Genomic DNA, 16,370 nt, shown 5'->3' on the forward strand with positions numbered 1-16,370 from the left:
CTGCTGTTCAAAACTCGTTCTTCGGATGCTGCTACACAGCGCCGTTGTTCTGAACAGTGCTATAGTTACTTCGTGTATACTCGTTGTTCGGGGCGAAACATTATAGCTCCAGCAGCAGAAACTTCGTTGCGCTTGCAAGCGGGAAAGCTCTACGCCATAGAACATGGCGATTTCGCTATGCGGGGATACGGGTCTTCGCTTCGACGGCGGCCACGCGTTCAATGCGCAGCTGTTGTGGCCCGCGCTCACGCAGACAGTTACAAATACCAGGCGCAGCTTCGCGCGCTGTGTCGAGTGTCACGCGGCGCGCGCCAGAGTGTGCGAACCGCGCCCGATTCACGGCTTCGGCGACGCGGGATCTAAAACAAATGTCGAGGCGTAGAATGTCACACCGCGTCTGCGCTGCAAGCGTGTACGAGCGCGACGCCGGTCTTTCCCGTCATATATGCACACCACAACGCGTGTTTTCCGCGAAACGGAACGCCACGCTCCCTTTTTAGTTCGGCGCAGACATCCGGTTCGCGGGCATCGGCAAGAGCACCGTATAAGCCCACGTGTACAAGTACCAAAAAGTATAATATAAAGACAAGAAAGACTAGACGCACGATGCAGTCTTTACCGCTGTGGAATATGGAGTGAAGGGTTATGTTCAGAAGGTTATTTCAACTATACAGCCTCTGGTTCCCAGCCACTTTTGGCTTTCGTTACGTAACTTCGTGGCTACAGTGCTTGGCACTCGCTGCTGCGGCCGCTACGAAGATCACCAAGTACAGTATGAATGAATTCTGGGGTCGTACGCCAAAACCACAACTTGATCATGAGGCACGTCGTAGTGAGGGGCTCCGGATAAATTTTTACCACCAGGGGATGTTTAGCCGTGTTTAGCCAATGCACGGGACACGGGCGTTTCTGCACTTCGCCCCCCACCGAAAGGTGGCCACCGCGGCCGGGATTTGATCCCGCAACCTCGTGCTGAGCAGCCCAACATCATATAACCGCTAAGCCATTGTGGCGAGTACGAAGTAGTATCCTATACGACATTGCGTGATGCAAAAACATTATCTGCTAGGTTACGTACGATCAAATCGCAGCGACAATGGTGTCACTGCAATGTCGTGGACTTCGTAGCATATCAGAGTATTTGGGTATTTTTCGAGTGCAGGAAAAGTTCGCAAAAGTTGCCTGTTTGAGGACGATCGAGGACAAATCGAGGAAGAAGTGAAGGATAAAATGTAGATTGAAACACGACACGTTGCATAGGGTCGACACGATGCAACGTGTCGTCCAGAGTGAATGAAAGTAAAAAAAAAATAGGAGACTGCAACAACGAACTATGGTGATCCCCCACATGAATGGAACCTAGTTCGGTCACGTATAAATATTTTCTCAATAAAGGCTGGTATACACGGAAAAATACTTGCGCGCGTAAGGACGCTAGCTTTTAAGGGATAAGATAGAATCGCTGATGGGGACAAATGAAGTTTTCTTTTAAAGCGCAGATCTTAATAGTCCGTTTCTGCGTCGACGTCGTCGGCGTAACCGATCGAACGAGTGCCGCGAAGAACGAAAGCGAACGCGGAGCGCAGCGGTAGATGAAAGAAAGGTCAAAACGAAGAGAGGTGGATGAAAGCGCAGGAGGAGCGGGTATCGGAACCATGAGGCGGAAAGCGGAGGAGGAGCGGAGGGGCGACGGCCTGCGCATGCGCTGAGTTGCCGGTGGCCACGGCATTCACAGCCGCGCAGGCGATCTCATCTGCGTTTCCAGGGGGGGGGGGGAGGGGGAGGGAGCCGTGGGGTGGGGAGGGCTACGCTCATCCGCGGCGTCTGATGCTAAGATCGGTCCGCAGTACCCGCGTTTGTGACTGCAACCACTGCTCCTGCGAGGGGCGATGGCGAGACGGTATACGAATAAGGCTCGGTGTGACGCTCCCTTGGGCGTTGTCGCCGCTGACACTGGTGGCACGGCTTTCCCGCGACGAAGGACCGCTCTCGTCATCGATGGGACGAAAGCCTGAGAAGCGTAGTGCTGCACAAGACGGGCTGTGCGGAGACTATGGCTACGACATGCCGCCAGAGTAGAGTGCGTCGTCTGTATGGAAACAAAGTGCTGCATGAGCCTGTCTGTCTGCAGCGGCTGCTGTGAATTGCACCCACGCGTCACCCACGCGCTGCTTCTCGCGATCTCCCGATTAGCGAGGCAGAGGCGTCACGCTTCGATTCGTTTGGAGCGTGCCGCACGAGACAGAATGTCCGCGCCAGTCGATATATTGTAAAATGAAAACACGCCTAGAGCAGGATTCAAATTTCTCACTAGGGAGTATCGTAATTGTCGGTGAATTTTTTCTTTTTACGCTTGTAGCAAGTAAACGTGACAGCACGAAACCTGCATGAATTAATCTTTCATAGCTATCATCGTCAAACCCTCGTCTCAAATATTTCCGTGTGCACCACACAGTCAGAATTAGCACACAGTTTTCAAATACGTCTTCTAATCGCAGCTGCAGTTTGAGTTGCTGTAGCGAACAGCAACGTTTTTACCGTAGACTCTCGTCGTATTTCCATCATGAATGTCGTCATGATGGACATACTGCTGTCTTCCCCACGCTATCACCTTGTAGAGGAGACAGTGCGTTACTGACGCCGTCGTACAGTATCTCCGGTCGGAACCACAACGAAGTGGATATGCGGGGCCGCGCAGACGTTTCGAGGCCGCGGCCATGGCCTGTCCGGCTCGTGGCCAACGGCTCCTGATATGCTGCTTCCCGTTGTCGGTGTATGCTTTCCAACATATGCTCTCTCCTCTGTCTGAAATTGCAAGGGGATATGAATCGATGGAATTAGCACAACTGAAGTAAGTATACCAGAAAGAAATCGGGCCGACCTGCCTCGGCCCGGCAGACAGACCTGCCTTTGTCAGTGCGGCGGCATTACCCACGGAATGTTGGCTTTAAGTGGTTGCCTAACTATTCAAAACTAACCACATGGGAGGGACGAGCCTAGCGATGACAAGGTCCCCTTGGCAAAGGAAGGCCCGTCCAATTGAAACACTGACTGATCTCTGGTGGTGCTTTTCTCCTCACTTACTCCCTTTCAATGTCGCTCGGTTGGCCGAGCTGCTTTGCTAATTACGCGTGTCTAATTTGACCACATTAACAAGGGTCGCCGTCACGGCTAAGAAGAGAGAAAAGCGTGTACATAAGTAAAGACAAAACTTCGTTAATGATTTGTCAGGGCTGTCAAAACAACGTTAGAATGACATTAGAATGGGTGAGGTGGTAAAGAAAAAAAATATGGCTATTTTATAGCGTACACATTAGAAATGAATAGAAATAAAGCGTCTAGTCCAGCCCCGTGCATCCATAAGAATGCGTCGTGTGTGTGTGTGTGTGTGTGCGTGTGTGTGTGTGTGTGTGTGTGTGTGTGTGTGTGTGTGTGTGTGTGTGTGTGTGTGTGTGTGTGTGTGTGTGTGTGTGTGTGTGTGTGTGTGTGTGTGCCACGTCTGAATGCTACATTTCATTGCATATTTCATCCTTGTAATCTTTAGTAGCACGTTAAGCACATGGCCAGGCAAACACCTCTCTCATCTCTCTCTCTCTCTCTCTTTCATACCGCGAACTCTCATTTGAGTGAACTTCAGTGGACACAAGAAAATAGTTCACTTAATTGAAAGTTCACTAAACTGAATATTCACTAGAACATGGAACGGCATAAGGTACAGCAGACATCGAGTCAAAAGTCAGAAATGCAATTTATGGAGTTATGTACATCAATACAGATGAAGAGCGTAACAGTTAATTACGTTGATGCCTATCTTTATTTTAAAAAATCTAATTTTCATTTGCACTGGTGCTCTTAAAGCGCAAGGAGTAACGAAGCTGCCCAGAGAGTCTGTTTTTGTGCATTTTCTCTGACACAGCTTGTTGCTGAGACACGAAGACTCGCAACGTTCCAAGGCATCCTATAGCCTCGGCTAGAATCGCAGGATTTGAATCTGCCTCTGACATTGCATCTTCCTCATCGTACTCTTTTTCTTCGGGACGAACACTGGAAACAATTTGCAGGTCTGATATTTCAGCATAAGTAACGAAACTCACTGTCACACTGCACATAGCCGCCGCTGGAGGGATGATTTGGGGCTGCGGGCATCGGCTACGCCAGTGCTGTACACTGCAAGACTTAGTTGAACCGACTGAAAAATTTAGCCCAGGTCCACTGATCAAGTTCGTTCAACTGAAATGTTCACTATTCAGAAATTTATTTCATCATCATCATCATAATCATCATCATCATCATAATATTTTATGTCCACTGCAGGACGAAGGCCTCGCCCTGCGATCTCCAATGACCCCTGTCCTGCGCCAACCGATTCCAACTAGCACCTGCGAATTTCCTCATTTCATCGCCCCACCTAGTCCTCTGCCGTCCTCGACTGCGCTTCCCTTCTCTTGGCATCCGTTCCGTAATCATAATGGCCCACAGGTTATCTAACCTACGCATTACATGACCTGCCCAGCAGCTTTTCTTTCTCTTAATGTCAATTAGAATATCGGCTATCCCCGTTTGCTCTTTGATCCACCACTACTCTCTTTCTTTCTCTTAACGCTATGGCTAGCATTCTTCGTTCCATCGCTCTTTGCGCGGTCCTTAACTTGTTCCCAAGCTTCTCTGTCAGTCTACAAGTTCCTGCCCCATATGTCAGCGCCAGTAAAATGCACTGATTGTATAGGCGCCTAAATCTTTAACTGGCGTGCGCGAGCAGCGACTTTTCCGTGCGTCAGCGCCGTATGACGAGGCGAGGCTGGAAGCAGTCTGAGGCTAAGCGCATGCGGACAAAGCGCGCTCAGCTCAGCAAGCGCACTCAGACTGTTTTCAGCCTCGCCCCGTCATACGGCGCTGACGCACGGTGAAGTCCCTGCTCGCGCACGCCAGTCACAGATTTGGGCGCCTATACTCTTGTCTTTTTAATGATAACGGTAAGCTTCCAGTCAGGAGCTGACAGTGTCTGCCGTATGCGCTCCAACCCATTTTACTCTTGTGTAAATTTCCTTCTCATGAACAGGGTTCCCTGTGAGCAATTGACCTACGTAAATGTACTCCTTCGCATACTCTAGAGGTTGACTGGCGACCTTGAACTCTTGTTCCCTTGCCCGGCTATTGATCATTATCTTTGTGTTCTGCATATTAATCTTCAACCCCACTATTATACTTTCTCTGTTAAGGTCCTCAATCATTTGTTGAAACTCGTCCCCAGAGTTGCTGAACAGGACAATGTCATCTGCGAACCGAAGATCGCTGAGATATTCGCCGTTGATACTCACTCCTAAGTCTTCCCAGTTAAATAGCTGGAATAGTTCTTCCAAGCATGCAGTGAATAGTATTGGAGAGATTGCGTCTCCTTGTCTGATCTTTCTTTATAGGTATCTTCACGCTTTTCTTGTGAATAATTAAGGTAGCTGTGGAATCTCTGTAGATATTTTCCCAGATATTTACGTAAGCGTCCTGTACTTCTTGATTACGTAATGCCTCTATGACTGGTGGTATCGCTACTGAATCAAATGCCTTTTCGTAATCTATGAAATCCATATAGAGAGGCTGATTGCACTCTCCGGATTTCTCGATTACCTGATTGATGATATGGATGTGATCCATTCTAGAGTATCTCTTCTTGAAGCCAGCCTGTTGCCTTGATTGTCTGAAATCCAGTGTTGCCCTTATTTTATTGGAAATTATCTTGGTGAATATTTTATATAATACTGAGAGTAATCTAATGGGTCTATAGTTTTCAATGCTTTAACGTCTCCTTTCTTTGTGCGTATAATGTTGGCATTCTTCCAGTTCTCTGGGACCCTTGAAGTTGATAGACAGTTCGTATAGAGGGCCGCCAGTTTTTCAAGCATTATGTCTCCTCCATCTTTGATTAAATCGACTGGTAGTCCATCTCCTGCCGCTTTTCCCCGTTTCATGTTTTGCAAGGCCCTTCTATCATCATCGCTAGTTACAGAAGGAGTATCTGCAACCTGTTCATTGCTACTTCGAATGGAGGTATCAAGGCTCCTCTGTGTACTGTACAGGTCAGTATAGAATTCTTCCACTGCTTTTAATGTCTCTTCGAGGTTGCCGATGATACTACCCTGCTTATCTTTCAGTGCTTACATCTTGGTTTGTTCTGCGCCAAGTTTCCTTCTCACTGATTTCATGCTGCGTCCATTTTTGACTGTTTCCTCAGTCTTCTTAACGTTATAATTTCAAATATCCCTTGTTTTCTACCTGTTAATCAGTTTTGACAGTTCCACAAATTCTATCTTATCGCTTGAATTGTACACTTTTATTCTTTGTCGTCTATTTATTAGGACCTTTGTTACTTGGGAGAGATTGCCTACTGGTTGCCTTGGTGCCTTACGTCCCACTTCAGTTGCTGCTTCTGAAGCCAGCCTAGTTACGGTTTCATTCATTACCTCTATGCTATCGTCATCTCTCTGTTCTAAGGCTGCATATTTGTTTGCAAGTAGCAGCCTGAATTGGTCTGCTTTTACCATTACTGCGTCTAGATGGGCCTGCTTCTTCCTGACCAATTTTACTCTTTCTCTCTTGAAATTGAGGTGAATCCTAGACCTCACTAGCCTATTGTTGATCACTGCACTTTTCACAATGGTTTTCACAATGGTCAGGACAAAAAGTACCATACTTCCATGCCTGTGAAGGTACGCAAGTTATTTCTGTAAATCCATGGCTGCAATACGGGGAGCGCCGCTTCTGTGGTCTTGCAGCGAAAGAAGTAAAAAAAAAAAAACATGATGACGGACTCAGCTTTGTCCTACTAGAAAAGTCTAAAGAAAGAAAGACCGTATGTGCAGTATGTGCACAAAGTTTCTCATGGGCTTGAAAGAATAGGGTCGCGATATGGTGTCAACGTAGTCCAATCAGTCTCTTGAGAGATTGGATGTATTTGCAGGTTGACGGACGAGCGCTTTAGTGGAACATCAGACAAATACAGATGACCATGCGCGGTAAAATAACGAAAAGAAAAACAAGTTTGTGAAGTGCTGCGTTGGAGTCGTCTATCGAATACTCTTATCATGCGGCCGCAGCTATATTGAGCACACGGGGCGTTGCATCAACCAAAGACTATAGTAAGGGAACGCAAAAATGACCTAGATAAAGGAAGAGCGTCTAACCTAGTGTTCCACTGCAATGGCACTGCAGACGCTTGCCATGCAGCCATCTTTAGAGAGAGAGAGAGAGAGAAGAAAGAACAGGAACTAGTAGCAGAAAAGGCGTTCCATTTGATTCTTGATTGCCAACGTTCTAATGTATCAAACGGGAATGCAGCACGAGCGGGAAGAAACAAGAATGCCGTTTACACTCAAATATTTGAAATTGCTTTGCTTGGTAGTTCGAAAACAAAGAATCGCACCACTCTTGCTCGCACTGGCGAATGTCAAAAAAGAAAAGCGCCTTAAATTCTTGTTTGTAATTGCGTAAGCGAGATTACTTGGTAGAGTACGTAAGATGATTCCTTTTATGGCAAACGATATAGTAAGTTGAGTGATCTAATACGTGGAAAACTTCAGGGCCCGTGTCACGGGAGAAAGTTCTTATGCTAGAGTTATTCGTCAGAGCAAATGCCAACCAATCAAAGCAAGAACCTCGTGCACAATCAAAACAAAAAAACCTTGTGCACTTGGATTTAGGTGCACGTTGAAAAACACTCCAGGTGGTAAAAATTAACCCAGAGCCCCCCACTACATAAATTGACTGATAATCAGATAGTAGATTTGGCATGTAGAACCAAAGAATTTAAATAAATAATTAATTTAATCCTGGTGTTGGGCGTTTTACCGAAAGCAATTGACCGACCAATGGCAAAGAGCACTTAAGAACGAAAAACAATTTGAATTCGGCGCCAGGTACTTTTGTTAAGCTTCGTATAGATCCAGAATGCTTTCGTTACGCTGAACGTTTTGGAGTACAAACAGATTTTCAGTCCCTCTTCACGTTTGCCTTATGGTCGTGCTACATACTGGGGGAATTCCCCAGTCACGTGCACTGCGCATCTCAGCAGCACACGATAAAGCGGGGCATAATCAACATTGACGCAAGCAGAAGTATACCAGCGAGGTTATCTGTGGCGAAATGCGTCACTCATTGTGTTCTACATCAACGTGGGGATAAAAGAAAGGAGAAGCACTCCAAGCTCTGAAGTGCAGACGTGAGTGCATTAGATCTAAGCGCTCAGTAGATGTAGAAAGAAAAAGAAGAAAACATTTCTTTGTGTCGATGCTTTGTCCGCATCGCCAGAGGTCGAAAGAAAAAAAAGATTACGGTACCCGCCGTGGTTGCTTAGTGGCTTTGGTGTTGCGCTGCTAAGCAATAGGTCGCGGCACCTAATCCTGGCCACGGCGGCTGCATTTCGATGGGGGCGAAATGCAAAAACATGCGTGTACATTCCCCACTACGGCGTGCCTCATAATCAGATCGTGGATTTGGCACGTAAAACCCCATAATCTAGTTCTAGTTAAGAACCCTAAGAATGCAATCCGCATTCACTTTAGGGCGAACCACCAGACTCCACACCCAGCCTGTGGGACCCACGGATTTACTCGGGCAGAAGCAACGCTGTTTTACCGCATTTGAACCGACTCCGCGTACACTCCACCCCGTCTTGGTTATTCAAGACTGGACGATGCACTTCCCTGTTCTGTGCCTTTTCGAGTGATATCGCCGACATCGAACATTTCATTTGGATGTGACCGCAGTTCGACACAGAAAGGAAAGCGATAGTCGACAGCCTGCAAAAGAATGGTCTTTCGCACAATACTTTTGAAGACGTCGTTTTCCGCGGCGCGCCTGCGGCAATCAAGAAGAAGGCGCAACCACGGCTGATTGCCTTCCATACGAGACACGGGGCTCTTCGACACCTTGTGACACACACAGTGACACTCATAGGAGGCTCAGGCTGAACAACTGCTGGCTATGTACGCCAGGCTAACCCCGCTTGCTGCAACACCACCATCTATACGGGCATAGGGGGCCGATTGCCCTGTACTCGCTGGCCAGCGAGTTTTGCCAAAGGCTTAGCCATTCAGAGTTGGCACCTTTGCGTCATAAATGTTTTTTTTTGTAATGCGTCAGCATTGGGGGTGTCAAAGCGGGGAAAAAGTGCATATGTGTGAAGTGTGGGAAGCCGGTCACGTGGTAGCATGAGAGAGGGCTGGGGGAGCTTAGAAATGTATGTATGTATGTATGTATGTATGTATGTATGTATGTATGTATGTATGTATGTATGTATGTATGGATGGATGGATGGATGGATGGATGGATGGATGGATGGATGGATGGATGGATGGATGTATGTATGTATGTATGTATGTATGTATGTATGTATGTATGTATGTATGTATGTATGTATGTATGTATGTATGTATGTATGTATGTATGTATGTATGTATGTATGTATGTATGTATGTATGTATGTATGTATGTATGTATGTATGTATGTATGTATGTATGTATGGATGGATGGATGGATGGATGGATGGATGGATGGATGGATGGATGGATGGATGGATGGATGGATGTATGTATGTATGTATGTATGTATGTATGTATGTATGTATGTATGTATGTATGTATGTATGTATGTATGTATGTATGTATGTATGTATGTATGTATGTATGTATGTATGTATGTATGTATGTATGTATGTATGTATGTATGTATGTATGTATGTATGTATGTATGTATGTATGTATGTATGTATGTATGTATGTATGTATGTATGTATGTATGTATGTATGTATGTATGTATGTATGTATGTATGTATGTATGTATGTATGTATGTATGTATGTATGGATGGATGGATGGATGGATGGATGGATGGATGGATGTATGGATGTATGGATGTATGTATGTATGTATGTATGTATGTATGTATGTATGTCGAGTGGGCTCTCATGATACGTGGTGCACGCGGTTTAAATCGTCGATCCGGGACCTTTCAAAGAGGTGCGACGGAAGAGTAATGCTAACACATTTCTCTTGCATTTCGCTTGCACAGGCGCCGTCGGAGAGGGCGTGCTGAGTTTCTCATTCTGTATTATTGTCGATTTTGGTGACAACGACGGTGACGGGTAAACTCAGGCAGACGAGTACAGCGTTCGTGGAGGTCGACGTGGTCGCATTATGCAGACATATATGACCGAGTTGTAGAAGGAACTTGAACGTGAGCGACTCTATATGCAATCGAACCAGGGCTCAAACCTGCGACACACAGAAATGCCGCCCACTTGAACAGCTTCTTTTTCTCCCAAGCCAAAGGTAGCGCCATTACACAAAACACCAACACCGGAGCAGTGGGAGGCTGCGCTATCCTGCTCGAAGCCTGAAGAACAGCTCAAGCTGATCGACAGAGCTAGCAAGATGGCAAAGGCCACTGGGGCCCTGGACTGAGAGCTCCACCTTCGCCGGTATACCTTCTTTGTGGCAATAAAGTTTTTCATTCATTCATTCCCTCGCATATTCAATACAGGAACTACGGCGTAGAGTGCACGCGACAAAAGAAGACGAAAACAGGACGCGCGCATCAAGGAACTCTCCTGTGTTCCCCGTTTCCCGTCTTTCATCAGTCAATGTAGGCACGCGTGTGAGCGCCTATTAGTATACGTGCTAATAATAAAAAAAAGCCTTGTAAATCTACAGGTACTCGAACCTCCGGCGTGCCTCCGTCCACATTACGAGTGAAATCATCTGAGCGTGTTCTACTGCACAGCTGTGCTTTGGTGCAAGGATATAGCTTTGCTGCTAATTCGGTTTCATAGGATGTTTCATCCGCTTAAACTGAATCGACAGTTGAGAATCGGTGAGCATTTTTCTCCGTAGAATATTGCAGCGCAGATTTAGATTTGCGGTGGGAAGGCCGCAACTTTAACACCGAATTTGCGTTGACTTAGCGCACTGACCACAACGCCAACATTTTACGGCTCTATAGCAAGCATATGCCGTTCAGCAGGGGTGCTTGTCTGGCGAATTTGTTTCCTGACAGTTAGGACGAACGAGTGTACACATAAAAGCGAAGAAGTGCGCAGAACATGCGCTGGACCACGAGTTGTCAGCATTGTTCGTTCGATGCCCTTTCGATGTACACTCATCGCTTGTACTATTGGTCCATGGCATATAGTGTTTACCGTCCCCAAGCAACGTACATTCGAGCTACGATAGGCGCTTGGTGGAGAACCCCGGATTGATGTTGACCACCTGATCCAAACCACCGTGCAGTGTAGCGCTTTCCGTTTCGCCCCTCATCGGAATGCAAGAGTTGCCGTCGGTGGGAATCAAGACCGCGACGACCTCGTGCTACGCCGCGGAATGCGTTGTAGATATTATACCCGACACTCGCAGCTCAGCCTCGTTTTTGGCGCATGTGTTGTTTTTTCACTCTGCTTCAAACTGTCACGTGCTCTGATGAGCGCATGACTTTGAAGAGAGCCGTTCTCGGCGTGTGTGAGTCTCCGTGCATTCCATGGCGGCGCAGCATGACTGAGCCACCACCTGACAGGTCGGTCGGCTGACAAGCCTCAGTTTCATCTACAGGTGGGAACGCGAGGCCTGTACTTATAGAAAGCAGTTTGTACGTCAGAGCGGCTCGTACGAACAGAGCCCAGTTGTTCGATGTGGCAAGCGTAATATTAGTGAAAACAGCCTGCCCATCGCAAACGTTCCCAGAGAACTAGACGCCGAATTCACAAAGCTTGTTGTTCTTAAGCGCCGTTTGCCATTGACCGGTAATGATATGTTCTAAACTGACAATTGACTAATATATGCTCGAAACAAACTGTTCTAGCGTAAAAAACAAAACAAACTATTTTGTGACTGTGGACCTAGCTTCGTGAATTCGGACCGCGATTTATAAGCGCGCAGATTTTTCCAGGCAACGTGAGTTTGTTGCGTGTTTTTTTTTTCAGTCTCACTATGCCTAATTAAAATTATAACACGAGGTTTTACGTGCCAAAACCATGATATGATAATGAGGCACGCCGTAGTGGGGAACTCCGGAGTAATTTGGACCACTCGAGGTTCTTTAACATGCACCCAATGCGCGGCACACGAGCGTTTTTGCATTTCACTCCCACCCATAGAAATGCGGTCGCCGCGGTCAGGATTCGTTACGCTTGCATGATGCTTGCACAGGGGTTAGAGAGCAAAAAAAGTAGTAATGGCGGAGTGGTAAATCATTTACAGTCGGTTGCCTCAGCTAATACCAGCCATTATCCGTTATCAAAGCTTGAGGCTAGACAGGCCGCTACACAAATGTTAGTGGCTTACACTCAGAAAAATCTGTCCGATAAGCAAAGAGATAGCGAGAGAGAGAGAGAGAGAGAGAGAGAGGGTAATTTGCTAAATACAGCTCAAATGTATATTCTTTTTTTTCTATTCTGTGTTTGAAAGCAACTCGGTCTGTCATCGGCTTGAGATCAGGCTCCAATAATTTCCCTAAAAGGACGGTTCATATCTTCTCTTCGTTTACCCTAATCTTTTACTCCCTTTCCTCTTCCCCTAGGGTAGACTAGGTATGCCCAACTTGACATGTTCATCGTCATCGTCGTCATCATCATCATCATAATCATAAGCCTGGTTACGCTCACCGCAGGGCAAAGGCCTCTCCCATACTTCTCCAACAACCCCGGTCATGTACTAATTGTGGCCATCTCGTCCCTGCAAACTTCTTTATCTCATCCGCCCACCTAACTTTCTGCCGCCCCCTGCTACGCTTCCCTTCCCTTGGAATCCAGTCCGTAACCCTTAATGACCATCGGTTATCTTTCCTCCTCATTACATGTCCTGCCCATGCCCATTTCTTTTTCTTGATTTCAACTAAGATGTCATTAACTCGCGTTTGTGACATCTTAGTTGAAATCAAGCGCGAGGTAATGACATCAACTTGACATGTTGCTGAAAGGCAGTCATGCGAACACGATCTCAAGGAATGCGCAAATAGCGTCCGTGCTGCCCTTTTCTGCCCTTGTTGTGTCCGTGTTTGTACGCCTGTCTTTCAGTACCATGAATTCTATACTAATTTGTTCAACTTTCGACTGTTCCAACCGGACAGTTACTCTAACTAACCTCTCTGCCATGCTTTCCTGCAACACTTGTGGCTGCCCCGTGAATGCCCACTACGCATGCATACGGCTCTTTGTGAAGGTCTCCTGCGACACTGCCTTCCGTTGTTATAGGGCCTTTCCCAAACCAACGTAAGAGTGCTCATTGGTACGCAAGCAGAATCCTCGAGGGTGTGTTTTGGCCTACCGAAAAACACATCAAGTGTAGGAACTCTTGCAGAAAGCGGAAAGCTTTTGTTTCCATTGCTTTCGCAACAGGAGTTTGTTCGAGCTCAGTTGCGCTATGTTGCCAGAGAACCGGAGTCACCCGCTTCAGGCTTCCTGTGGTGCGGAGCTTGCTCCAGGCAAATTATCAATGTCCTTCTGTGCCGACAGAGCCACCGTGTAAATTTTCTTCGTGGTCAATTGACACTTCAGTACCTAAGTTCAAGGGCAAGAGACATATACTCTCGCCGGGGCTGGCAGCGCTGACACATATTGCCCTTGAGCATACTAGCGCCACTACCACCAGCCCTAACCGTCATATTGGCAATGACGGCTCTTACACCTGCATAATATGTCATTGCTGTGGGTATTCCGTCTGCGAGTGTTACCATCTCTACCACTCTCAGTCAGCGCACTTCAACTGCAGCCACTGAACTAGCTGCACTGCGGGCAGCTTTTGTTTACATCATAAACCAGAGAGCCTAGTCTTGGGTCACCTTCACCGACTGAAGAGCGTCCCTGCGGTCCCTGAAGTCGCTACGCACGCAGGAACAGCTCGTCATGGGCATCAGACGACTGTGTAGCAAAGCCTGCGGAATGCAGCACAAGGTTGCGTTGCAGTGGTTGCCCGCCCACTGCGGTACACAAAGCAATGTCCAGGCTCACTGTGCTGCCAGAGCTGCACAAAGCACTTCGACAAAATGGATCCAGATATCTGTGTCGAGAAAAGACGCGGCGACCTTGGTATCTGCACACGCTTGGTGTTTGTTGCAATCCCTTCAGAGAGATGCAAACCATCAGTACGGACTCTATAAACTCGGTCCGTCTTATGACTATTATATGCAGCGAGGGCACAATATAGGCAAGACCAAGCATGCCTTCACCGCGTCAGACTTAACGTGACCTACGCTATACTTCAAGTGCAAAATTAAACTGACGATCTCGTCAATGGGCTTTCTGTGTAACGCTCCCGAAGACTTCAACATGTTCTGTGTGACTGCTCGCCACTGCTTCTCAGAGAAGCAGTCTTTGAAGGTCACTTGCAACGGGACTGGAACTTGGAACTGCGGCACATGCATTCTCGGGCCCGTGGCAAAGCACCACCTGCGCGTTACGCGCCACGAAAGTGATGCTCATGTTTCTGAGAAACATTGTATGCATTGTGTATTGTGTATGTATATATGTGTCTGACTGTATGCGCTGTTTGTGTGTTTATGTGATCACACTCTATATCGCCATCATCGCCCAGTACCTGGATAACACAGGCTAACATTTCCGACATATCATTAACGCTTGCATCTCTCTTTCTCTGTCATTCATTTCTATCTCTCTCTCTGACTCTCTCTCATACACCGGGAAAGGTATGGGACAAATATGTACAGAGTAATAATATAGTAATGCGCACCGTTCTCCAACAGGCACACTCGTGAGCATGTCGTGCCGCACCCCTCCAGTCGCATCAGGTAAAACGCTGTTCTCATTGTGCCAGGTCGGCGCGACGAAGACCCGACTCGAGAGGTGCGTCACGGGCTCGCTTATTGTTCGAGGAATTCGTGCAGACGCGCGCATGCGCGCAGCAGCTAGCTAGACCAGCGAAACACGCGGCAGTCCAGCGGCCACGGAACCTCGCGTGCGCGACACATACCTCTTTCTTTCTTTCTTTCTTTCTTTCTTTCTTTCTTTCTTTCTTTCTTTCTTTCTTTCTTTCTTTCTTTTGTCTCTGTTCCTTTCTTTTCCTTTTCTTTTCCGGACTTGGAAGGCTCAAGAGCGATCCTTTGTTTGGGGCTTTCGCGTGGCTTCGTGTTCGTCGACTTCGCACGCCAAGTCGAGACTCGGTCGCGGAAACAAATTCCTTCGTTCGCGCGCTCTATTCAAGCGTGGGCTGTTGGTAACTACGTATCCCGGATGGTGGCTTTAAGACTGCAGCTGGCTCCTGCGTGCGTTATGCTTGCGTAACCCAATACGACGTAGGTCTATCTTCAGAGAGGAGGCTTGTCCCCTATCCCGTATTCCTCTTAAAAGGAGTGCAACAAACGTAGGCATTTCACGCTAGCTCGCATCTGAACATCATCTGGAACAGACGATAACGCGAAGTATATATAGAGAGAAAGGTTGACGTCACCGCGTCCGTATTCTTTCCGCCCATGCGCTATCATTCGTTGTCGCTGTTTTTCACGAGCGAGCTCTCGTGTTCTTATCCTTATCTCGAGTGCTTATCTGTTTTCGTTGGATGCCACAGGATTCATACACGAGAAAAACTTTGTAACACCCATGCGCGAATCTCGTGCTTAATCTTTCTCGTTTCATTTGTTGAATCTGTTGTCGCTGTGGCCCCCAGAGATTGACGCAAGTACATTTCCGATATAGTCAAGATGGAAGGGGACTAGGGTGAGACAGAGAAAAATGACTGCGTGTACAAGGTGGCCCGTATTCGCAAAACGTTTCCTAGGTTAAAGCGAGGTTTCTGATTGGTTGGCTCACTGCGCGCTTTGCTCATGATAGCGATTGCCGAGATATTCGTGGACGTGGCCAATCGCAGATGACACTTGCTCCATAGCAGTATTGTGAATACGGGCCCGCAGTCACAATACTAATATTTCGCGAGATAACCTCGTAGTTGGCTGGCGTCCGGGCGGCCACCGTGCACTCGTGATAGCGATCTTCGCGTTATCTACCCCTTTTATCACCGCTTACAGTACCTCCAAAAAGAGGCTTTGTGAATAGCCTGCATTAATTTTTTGGTTACGTCCGTATATACCATCAGCGATTGACCAACGTCGCAGCAATTTTCTCGCTAGCACGTCTATCCCCCTTTTACGTTGCGGAAGATATGAGCACAGAGTCAACAAAATACAAAAACATCGAAGCGGTAATGTTGCTTCGCAGGGGTGATCGAAGATGGCCGAAGGCGGATGTCGAGGTCCCGGTGAAAAGTGGAACTGGGCGCTATATTTTTGTAACGATTCTTTTCGTCCTCAATTCCCGTTGCCATTCGTAACGGAACCGTGCCCCCGATGTCGCCAGGATTGGTAACTCGGCAGGACGAAT

The 16,370-nt window shown here is 47.3% G+C and overlaps 2 protein-coding genes across 6 annotated transcripts in view; one reads left to right on the forward strand and one right to left on the reverse strand.

Annotated features, from left to right (window-relative positions):
- LOC135916042 (uncharacterized) overlaps nucleotides 1-16,370 on the reverse strand; it is a 95,276-nt gene that overhangs the window by 26,134 nt on the left and 52,772 nt on the right. The window contains exon 1 of one of the 5 annotated variants that reach the window (XM_065449251.1): nucleotides 14,728-14,826. The exons of the other annotated variants lie outside the window; for them this stretch is intronic. Coding sequence (XP_065305323.1) covers nucleotides 14,728-14,756 — 29 coding nt within the window. The 5' untranslated portion in view covers nucleotides 14,757-14,826. Of the gene's footprint in view, nucleotides 1-14,727; nucleotides 14,827-16,370 lie in introns of those variants that run through there. 5 annotated transcript variants of the gene reach the window in all.
- The window catches only part of LOC135916041 (carnitine O-palmitoyltransferase 1, liver isoform-like), a 137,507-nt gene that overhangs the window by 14,370 nt on the left and 106,767 nt on the right, over nucleotides 1-16,370 (forward strand). The gene's annotated exons all lie outside the window — the stretch shown is intronic.

Source organism: Dermacentor albipictus, chromosome 4, assembly GCF_038994185.2.
Source record: "Dermacentor albipictus isolate Rhodes 1998 colony chromosome 4, USDA_Dalb.pri_finalv2, whole genome shotgun sequence".
Taxonomy (NCBI): Eukaryota; Metazoa; Arthropoda; class Arachnida; order Ixodida; family Ixodidae; genus Dermacentor; species Dermacentor albipictus.